Source organism: Haliotis cracherodii, unplaced genomic scaffold, assembly GCF_022045235.1.
Source record: "Haliotis cracherodii isolate W230 unplaced genomic scaffold, xgHalCrac1.p SCAF_9, whole genome shotgun sequence".
Lineage (NCBI taxonomy): Eukaryota > Metazoa > Mollusca > Gastropoda > Lepetellida > Haliotidae > Haliotis > Haliotis cracherodii.
The window spans coordinates 46,692,294-46,702,725 of record NW_027266343.1 but is presented as its reverse complement, the minus strand read 5'-3'; the positions used below and the strand labels follow the sequence as shown (position 1 = coordinate 46,702,725).

The 10,432-nt window shown below is 37.9% G+C and overlaps 1 protein-coding gene across 3 annotated transcripts in view; it reads right to left on the bottom strand.

The window, feature by feature from the left end:
- Nucleotides 1–341: 341 nt before the first annotated feature.
- LOC139453164 (stress-induced-phosphoprotein 1-like) overlaps nucleotides 342–10,432 on the bottom strand; it is a 51,114-nt gene continuing 41,023 nt past the window's right edge. Inside the window, exons 22-23 of one of the 3 annotated variants that reach the window (XM_071234794.1) lie at nucleotides 7,867–8,011; nucleotides 342–6,472 (exon numbers count right to left, since the gene is read on the bottom strand). In XM_071234794.1, the coding sequence (XP_071090895.1) occupies nucleotides 6,461–6,472; nucleotides 7,867–8,011 (157 nt within the window). In that variant the 3' untranslated portion in view covers nucleotides 342–6,460. Of the gene's footprint in view, nucleotides 6,473–7,866; nucleotides 8,012–10,432 lie in introns of those variants that run through there. The other 2 variants (XM_071234795.1, XM_071234796.1) reach the window with 2 other exon arrangements.

The window sequence follows — 10,432 nt, the reverse complement described above, 5'->3', positions numbered from 1 at the left end:
TGCAGTGTGGTCTATGCATATCTGATTCTTTTCTAGAGTCATAAAGTAGTACTGAATCAAAGGGGAATAAGGTTTCAATAAAAAATAATACTTATTTGATTTTTAGGACAAAAGTATAGCATACAATCAAAATGTATAATTTCAACGACAAAAATACAAAAAATATTTACAAACCAAAGGTGCCTGTATGTCTGTATATCAAAATATTTCTGTTTTTTAGTGAGTGTGTGAGTATGGTTTTACGACGCTTTTAGCAATATTCCAGCAATATCAAGGCAGGGGACACCAGAAATGGGCTTCACACATTGTACCAATGTCGGGAATCGAACCCGGTTCTCCTCGGCGTGACGAGCGAACGCTTTAACCACTAGGCTACCCGACTGCCCCTTTCTGTTTTTTAATGGAGTGTGACACATATATGGGTGTTACACATTGTACCATCATGCTACATATGACCCAGTTGTATCAAACTTTCACGAGGCATTAACATATCAGTAAATCTACTTTAACTTATGTGCCACTTAATTCAGTTGTATGAAGTTTTTAATGACACTATCCGTACATTAATGGGCTGTTAACTGAATTTGGGTCAGAGGGCACCAATATAACCGGTCACTCTACAAACATGCCTGATAATAACTACCAATGCTGATAAAAGAAACGTGTTGTAAAACACAAGAAGTACACTAAAACATACATGTCATAAGTGTTAATTCAGCAGTTGTGACAAACTTTATAGTTCAGAATGGAGTACTTTTCTTCACACTACACAGATGATAGTTAGTTAATAGAGGTTGGGTACAAGCGAATCAGGTCCTTTAGTATTACATATGAATGCCTAAACCACTAGGCTTTTTAAACCCACTAACTAAACCAAGCAACTCAGAAAACCATGCACCCTCATAACCCAGCTCTTCAGATGTCTTGTTTCATAGACATTACTTAGTTGACGGACAGTGACTCAATTTTTCCATAACATCTTCTTTATTTACTGTAAAGGTGACGTTTCAGGATAGATCTTAGGCTTGCTTGACAACAGTATAAGGATCTATTCCGAAACATTGCCTTTACAGTAAATAAAGAAGTTGTTGTCCATAAAATATGTCTTTGTCTTCCAATGTCGACAATAGAGTGTAGTAACAACAGTCATAGCTTCAAGATCAGTCAGTATCACAGGGCCTGTATTCCCAGGTATCTAGACATTGCTCTGATAACTACCATTTAACCACTGACAGGATCATTTGACGCAAGGCCTAGGGATCACAACAGCTGTTTCATCTGGCCTCCCATGTAAGCCAATCACATACAGATGTTACTTGTCATCTGGGTTGTTGACATATTGCGACACATGTATCATATCAGCTTCACCATCAAATTTTATCAGCACTTCCTGACTCCACACAGGGCAAGTTCTGGTTAAGGCAAGTTGAACTGAAACCAAACAGACATGTGGGAAGATGCTAGTTCAAAGCTGGATCAGCACCATCACGATATTAGGGACACTCAGGTTCACCTTGTCACTAACAAGGTCTGTGTGTTGTCAAATAAAAAAATAAATCAACTCTGTGTCATTGTCATTACTTTTAGAGTGACTGAGTAAGTTGGGTTTAACACCACTTATAACAGCATTCCAGTTATATCAGGGCACGTCAGCTTAATATGACAGGATAGCCGAAGTGATGCAGGTGTCAGACGTTTACCACTTAGATGAAAGAGTGAGTGTGTGAGTGAGTGAGTATGGTTTTACGCCGCTTTTAGCAATATTCCAGCAATATCACGGCGGGGGACACCACAAATGGGCTTCACACATTGTACCCATGTCGGGTATCGAACCCGGGTCTTCGGCATGATGAACGAACACTTTAACCACCAGGCTACCCGACCGCCCCACCACTTAGATGAAACCCACAAACATTGGTTTGATGCTGACAAACCTAGCAACATAATCCTCGCAAACAGGGATTTGAACCCAGAATCATAGGTCCCTGGCATGCCCAAGGGATGCAATTCTGCACTGAGAATTGCAGTGCCTCAGCAAACATGGCCACCCATGCCCCCTCAAATAATCAGAAAAAAATCTATGTTCAGGACATGTTTGTTTACTGCCCTTTATCTTTAAGGAATTGTCAACTCGGACACCGACTTGCTCAAAGGTTTAAGGGATTATCATGAATGTACAAGATGTTCTCTGGGAATACATGGCATAACATTTATTAATAAAACTTGACACATACATAATAAACCAATCTATATATGAAAATAGTGACAAACTTAATATCATCCTGACTATGGCATATAATGGACATGCAGCAACGATTCACAACTTTGGACATGAAAACATTTTCTTGCATACAATGGCATGACTTGATTTCAATGATCATTCATCTGTTACAAAAACAAGAGTTATCCCCCTTGTTTCATGACTATATGCAGGCACATGCTCCGTGTAATCCAAACTCGTCATTAAACATTAGTCATTTTCTGTTCCAGTTTATTTTTTACATAACTTATAATTTAACAGCCTTCAACCACTGAGTGTACAGCAAACACGGTGAAGTCAACAGAATAAAAAAGTTGAATAATCAACAAATTAGAATTGGTCATTAATTGTGTGGGCAAAGATACTTCAAAACATTTTATTAAAGATTTAACCTTATACATACTATTCAACATTTGCTGAGGACCAAAACAGTCATCTTTACTTGAAAATGTGGGCCGTAGCACATGTTGAGAAACATAATTTCATGTATCAATTTTGGCATCCCTCGATCACCAAATCTTTGTCCTGTTTGTCATGACACTCCACAACTGCCAAAACAGTTCATCATCATGAAGAGTCTAAAATGTTTTTATCAACAACATTTAGATTACCATTTTATCAGAACCCTCCGAAAAATGATAAATTCATTTCTACCACCTGAAGTCTTCAATGGTATGACCATAAGAGTCTTCCTAGCCTCAAACCATTATGAATGACCAGTCCCTTAAAAATAATGATCTCTCAAAATAATATTACTGTTATCTTACTAGTTGAAGAGAAGGGCAGCATTACAGCAGCTCTGCAGCCATGACCAGACCAAGGTTGGTGTTCAGTCATTACACATCTCGACTTCATTCTTGCTTTAGGCCTTTACTGCAAATGTCTACCCTTACAAACCGATATTGAAAATCAATATAGGAAACTGAATATTCCATCTGTTTTGTAAACCAAGTCTATCAATACTTATAACTGTGTCCTTGTCCACTGAACATGATGAACAGTTCCAGAACACTATGCACCAATGGACTGACAGACATGAATATTCATAAAAAGCATGACTGATCTTTTTGTTGCCAGTAGTGAGTGAGTGAGTGCTTTGAGCAATATTCCAATAATATCACGACTGAGGACACTAGAAATGGTCTTCACACATTGTACCCATGTGGGGAATCTAACCCGGGTCTTCGGCATGAAATGCTTTAACCACTAGGCTACCTGACCGCCCCTTAGTTGCTATTATAAATTTTGGAATACATGATTGTGCCAGCCAGTCTGTTCCGAATAGATCAAACACCACATTGTTTATCTGCTCATTCAAACATAATGATGTATACAACTCAAAAGAAGCAAAGCACAAACATTTTTTTCATGTGGCTACAATTTATCTGTCATAGGGCTATTAACTATAGTCATATAAAAAATACGGGGTGTTCTTTACTTCATTTGATTAGTGAACAGTCTAACCACGTGAGACTACCCCACCCCTCTACCTCTTGAATGTATCCCAGCATACCTACAGGCTTAGATAGTGTTGACATATAAGGTGAGTGAGTGAGTGAGTGAGTGAGTGAGTTGGGTTTAACGCCCCTTTTAACAGTATTACAGTTATATCACGGCGTGTCAGCTTAATGTGGGAGGAAAGCCCGAAGTGATGCAGGTCTCAGATGTTTACCACTTCGGTGAAACCCACGAGCACGGGTATGGTGCTGACAAACCTAGAAACATAATCGGGGCAAACCGAGATTCGAACCCACAATCATAGGTTTCTGGCGTGCCCAAGGGACGCAAGTCTGCACAGCGAATCGCGGGGCCTTAGACGACTGGGCCACCCGTGCCCCCTTTGACATATAAGGACCCCAAACTAATTTGATCGGCATTATCCCTAAATTGGACAGACTTATGTATATAAGAGCACCCAAACTAACATCTATGAATGTTGCAAGAACATTTTTTTCATCATATTGCTTTATGTTTTGGTCTAACTCTTGTACATGATTAAATTCACAAGAGGCAAAACTAATGCTACATATGTTATAGTGCAAGTTAAACCTGCATCATCTGCGATTATCCAGTGTATTATATCTCATTTCTATGAGGACAAACACCCTTGACACATTCACTAGCTTTGTTTTGAACTGTATCTGAATGACACATCACCAAATGTATCTATTAAATGAGATTACATCCATGAGCAAGTGAATTCCCATTCGTGATAGAGAGATGGAGACCCAATCTCACTAAAAGGAGATCTTTGTTCTCACTACCGCAAAACAAACATCAGAGGATATCCCATTACAGGTTTTCTAATAATTAAAGCTCGGGAAGATTGACACAGGGAATTCCAAACAACAGTTATGGGATGTTATGACTGGTTCCGTCAAATCGTCTATCCATCACTTCAATAATATAAACATTTAAAATGGAAGATAATTTCCATAGTTATAGGAAGTACTGCTATACAATCCAAACCATGTAAACAATCCAGATTTTTCTTCTGTCCAGTTTTCTGATTTTGAATCGAGAAATTTGCAAAAGTAGTTTTCAAAGTATAGTCTGGAATGGAAGTCACGACTTTGAAACCAGTGCTGTAAAGCTCGAGAAAGCTGCTTGTTAGTCATTTCCTTGATCGGTCAAAGTTCACGAGGGGTTGTTCTAACCAGACCTGTAATGAGATGTTCTCAGATGTATGTGTAGCGGTAGTGTGCACGAAGATCTGATGGGTGGAGACTTTGGGGGCGAATGTGTACAGGGTATTTATTCTAATTGAATGGAGATATAGTACACTGGATAAGAGAGGATGAACCGAAGTGTGACCCTAATTATTGCACAATACAGTGGATGACATCCAGATAAATCTGTCTCCGGAATGCCTGGTTCTGATTGGTTCTGATGCTTGAACCAAACAGCTGAACATCAGACAGCCCATACAGAGCTCCCGGCACAAAGCGTTCAACGTTGACTTTCAGGATAAATACTATGTTCCAATTTATATTCAGATCTCTTGGATAATATTGTTGGATAATTCCAAAGCAGTTATGACTGGTGAGGCTTTGAGGACTAAACATTATCTAAATTGATGACTCATTTACAAAATGTCTTTAACATGTTCGATGCCAGACTGTTTCATTTTCTTGTTCATGGTTTCTGTGGGACAATTTTGCCAAATAGCAGGGATCCAAGTAATATTATTTCTGGTATTGACTTCAGGTTAATTTAAAATGAAGTAATAATATTCTTTCAAATTCTTGATGAAAATAGTGATATAAATGAACGACTGTCAAATTACCTTAACCAAGCCAAAAAAATAACCAATGATAAATACAACAAAGAATTATATATATATATATATGATGATAAAAATGTTTGTGAGTCCTATCAACATGATCAAGCTGTTGCAGATGTTGGTTTAACTCAAACATCCTTGGACGTTGAATGATGAAGTAAGCAGTAAATACCATCAATGTGCTCAGAGTAAAACCGAAAAAAAAGTTGAAAAAAAATACAACCCACACCAATTAAGTGAAAGCCATTTTTTCTATCACAAAATCAAGTCACACAGTGTCACAGATCACAATGATAAAATATGCCATATTTTCTTTAAATAACATACATGATACACTGGGACTAAAATATGGAATCTTGTCAGTTCTTACTTTAGGGTATACGATGGTTCCAACCTGTGCCAAACACAGATGGCGCCTGTATACAGAATCCTACAACAACCTATTCATGTCCATCTCATGACAAAGTCTTGCGTGACGACAAGAACAGAAAAATTCCCTGTATCAAAATACATGATTTCAACCTTGGAAAATACTTCACCAATTGATATCTGTGATAATTTACCATGGCAACCAAGATAATATCAGAAGACATATTGAACAGGACACCATGGTAACATGAAACCCTGTTCCTCTTGATGGATTGTCTTCTGTCACTGGTAAGTCTTAGAGCTACATCATCCATATTCCTGTAATCCAAAATGGTTTATTTGTAAACAGCTTTGAGTCCTGTTTCCAGATCCTGTCACAGTATTTCCTGTTAAGTACATGGTTCTGTTACGAGCTGCATATTGTCGAGGGGTGGACCGCCAGTCTTGATGTAGCCACTATGATCCTATTCCGGGGCAGTCTGAGCAAGGCCACAAATGGAGCAAGGGAGATAACCCAATAACAACAACAAATCTTGGTGAATGTTCTGCTATACAGCATTCTGAAACACAAAGAGAGTATCATGAACAGATGAAACAGGGTATTATGAACAGGTGAAACAGGGTTTCATGAACAGGTGAAATACAAAGAGAGTATCATGAACAGGTGAAACACAAAGAGTATCATGAACAGGTGAAACACAAAGAGTATCATGAACAGATGAAACAGGGTATTATGAACAGGTGAAACAGGGTTTCATGAACAGGTGAAACACAATGAGAGTATCATGAACAGGTGAAATGGTATAATGAACAGGTGAAACACAAAGAGAGTATCATGAACAGATGAAACAGGGTATCATGAACAGGTGAAACACAATGAGAGTATCATGGACAGGTGAAACAGGGTATCATGAACAGGTGAAACACAAAGAGAGTATCATGAACAGGTGAAACAGGGTATCATGAACAGGTGAAACAGGGTATCATGAACAGGTGAAACACAAAGAGAGTATCATGAGCAGGTGAAACACAAAGAGAGTATCATGAACAGATGAAACAGGGTACCATGAACATGTGAAACACAAAGAGAGTATCATGAACATGTGAAACACAAAGAGAGTATCATGAACAGATGAAACAGGGTATCATGAACAGGTGAAACACAAAGAGAGTATCATGAACAGGTGAAACAGGGTATCATGAACATGTGAAACACAAAGAGAGTATCATGAGCAGGTGAAACACAAACAGGGTATCATGAACAGGTGAAACAGGGTTTCATGAACAGGTAAAACACAATGAGAGTATCATGAACAGGTAAAACATGATTTAATAACCAGGTGAAAAACAAAGAGTATCATGAACTGGTGAAACAAATAAATGAACAAGTTGGTTGGTTTGTTGTTTAACGCCGCATTCAGCAATATTCTGGCTATATGATGGCAACCTTCAAATAATCAAGTCTGGACAAGACATCCTATGATTGAGACTGTGACCATCGATCCATGCCATTGGGATACCATGACATGCAATCAACCAAGTCTACAGCCTGACCCCCAAATCCAAGTTTGTCACCTCTTACAACAAGCAGTGCAGTGATGGACATAATGGAGGCCCTATTCTTGTTGGTTTGTTTTAATTTGTTTTTTAATGCCGCACTCAGAAATATTCCAACTATATGACGGCTGTCTGGAAATAATTGGGTCTGGATCAGACAATCCCCCATTCTAATATATGGAGGCCATATATGTTAACACAATGACAAATGACAAATATTTGGGTTTTTTAACCAGTATGATTGCAGTACATTTTGACTTTCAGTTATCATTTATCCACTTACATTTCTACCAATTTAACCATGCATTAACACCACACATTATCACAAATTAACCTTGAGGTAATGACAATGATTTTCTGTCTCGAAAAAAACATGACACACATTCTCATGCCTTACCTTTTGCCAAGGTTTTTTATCCACGCCTTTATGATCAGGCAAATGTTTCCAATGACACTTATCACCATATATACAACCAGTCGTTCTCCAAAAATAACATTCATCACCATTTACAGGCCCACTTTGCTTTGGCTGATTTCGCACACTGAAAATAAAACACAGCATATATTAAACTCTGCACACAGTAATCACATATACATGTATGTAGAGGTTATGAAAAGAACTTTACTACAATATATTATCTGGGTGAGCTTGTAAAAGATTAGGTGTAGATTGAAATATTAAGTATAAAGCACAAGGCTAGAATAAATTAATCAGTTGATTTCATTCAAGGTCAGAAGAAAAGAAGGAGCAGTAGTTGGTTTTCTCAGAATGAACTGCAAGATGTTTAAATAAGACTATTGCTGGTTCCAAACAGAGGATAGGTGGTGACCGGTGATCACCATGGAAACGGAAAACATGATGCTGACAGCTCTAAATGAAACTGGAAACTGGAAATCTCAGAATATATTTTGGAGCTGGGTAATGTGATAGGTCTATGGTCCCCCATGCTTCCTGAAAATATCTTTCAAGACTTCATATGCTTGGCTATATCTGGTGTAGGTACAGGATGATCAATGCCCCAGGCAACCCCATGTACCAATGCCCTGGTTTGCTAGACCAACCCGAAGGATTTAGACGGAATTCCTATATGTACTTCTGACAGGTGTCAGGACACAGACAGTTTCCTACCCTGATACTTTGATGCTTATTGCACAGATTTGAAAGCTTTACTTCAAATACATTAAATGTTTCACTATAAGTTTTTACAAAGATATCTTACAAAAAAACCAACAACAGGCCTGAACATTCTATAAGAGAAAGGCACCACATTTCACACCCTGACATCACATTTCATGTCTTGACCAAGAATGTGCAGAGTTGTTGAAAAAATTGAACTGAAGCAGAATCTCAGCTGGTAATATAATGTATAAGAACAAAAAAAACTTTATAGCAAATGTCACCATTGGGTTGATGTGTTAACAAACTTTCATGAAACTATTTCTGTTTTTCAATTTCTGCTAAGCAAAACAAGGACAATTATATAACTGGTTTAGCTCATCAGAATGGTCATTTTGTCTAGGTATTAAAGCATAGCGGTGGCGAGTACAGTTTCAGAGTTTTAGTGGATGTCCTTATCTGTGTCATCTATTCAGACATATAAAGGTTTAAGTTTAATTTAAATAGCTGCAAACAGTGTTCGAAATAACTTTGAGACCCAACAAGAGAGTCAGTCAAGTGACCCATAAGTGTTGTCTGCCCATCTTCAAAGTTACCTGCCTGCTTTCAGACATTATGAATATTGAAAAGTCTCACCAACTAAGAGACAAATCATGTCTTGATTCACTTGAAATAATGATAACAATTACTTGAGAATCTACAAAGGTTATAATAAACTTGAATACAAAAGTAGTCTTAAAATTATTTGCCAGACAGTCGGGCAGGGGGAGGAAAATTTCATGCAGCCCCACAGAAAAGTTACCAGCCATGGGTAGGTGGGCTGGCAGTTATTTCGGACACTGGCTGCAAAGACAGGAGCCATTTCTAGAACCACCATCAAATGTTAGAGGAGGGGACCATCACATGTTTCCGCAAATTCAACATGCACTTACATTTTTTTTATTTCCAAATTTACAGGTTGATATGTGTGAAAAATCCTTATCAGAAGTAGGTTCACAAAATAGACCCACAAGGGTCTGTAGCTCAATTGTGTTATGAAGCTGTACGTTAATGACAGTTCAACCTTACTTTGGTGCAAATATATCTATGTGGTGAGCTTAAGATAGATTGGTGCAAAGACTCCAAAGACTTGGGAACAGATGGAAAGAGTATTTCGGCAACATTGTTTAAGGGCAGCAATGTTGACTGCAAGTAATAAGGTCCTGAACAAACTTGGATCTTCTTTACAAGAAGTTTAAACTTTCTGTTCCATTTCATGTTTTAAATATGTAAATAATCTTGCAAATCAATTTTTGGAAAAAAGCTGGTTTGCCATCCTTGGACAGTTTGGGTGTGCTTGAACTGATTCACTATTTTCTCCCATATCCAAATGTGTAGTATGGACCATGCTGCCGACAGCATGTTGTTCGAGCCATTTGTTTACAAATTCAAAAAAAATAATTTTCCATGGCAACCCTACTTGAAACCCTATTTTTTGTCATTGCTTCCCAGTGTATGAAGTCAGGATGATGAAACATGGTGGCAGGCTTATACATGGTGGGGTCTAACATATAGTTTTTCAAATTTGTACCACTTTTGATTTCACTATGGTGACACCAAATTTGTTTATGCTTAAGAGTTGGAATAAAGTCAAAATTTAGAATATTGGCCCCAAAACCATCTATACCTGAGACAAATTTCAATACAGTTTGAAAAAAGATGGCCGGAATGAAAGACATTAATCAGGAGCCTTGCCTGAAAATCAAATCGAAATTCTGTAAGAAAAATGTTTAGCAACAAAGCTGGGATCATTCATACAAATTTTCAGCTGTAGAGTTTCAGAGATGTCAAAAATTCAGAAACAACA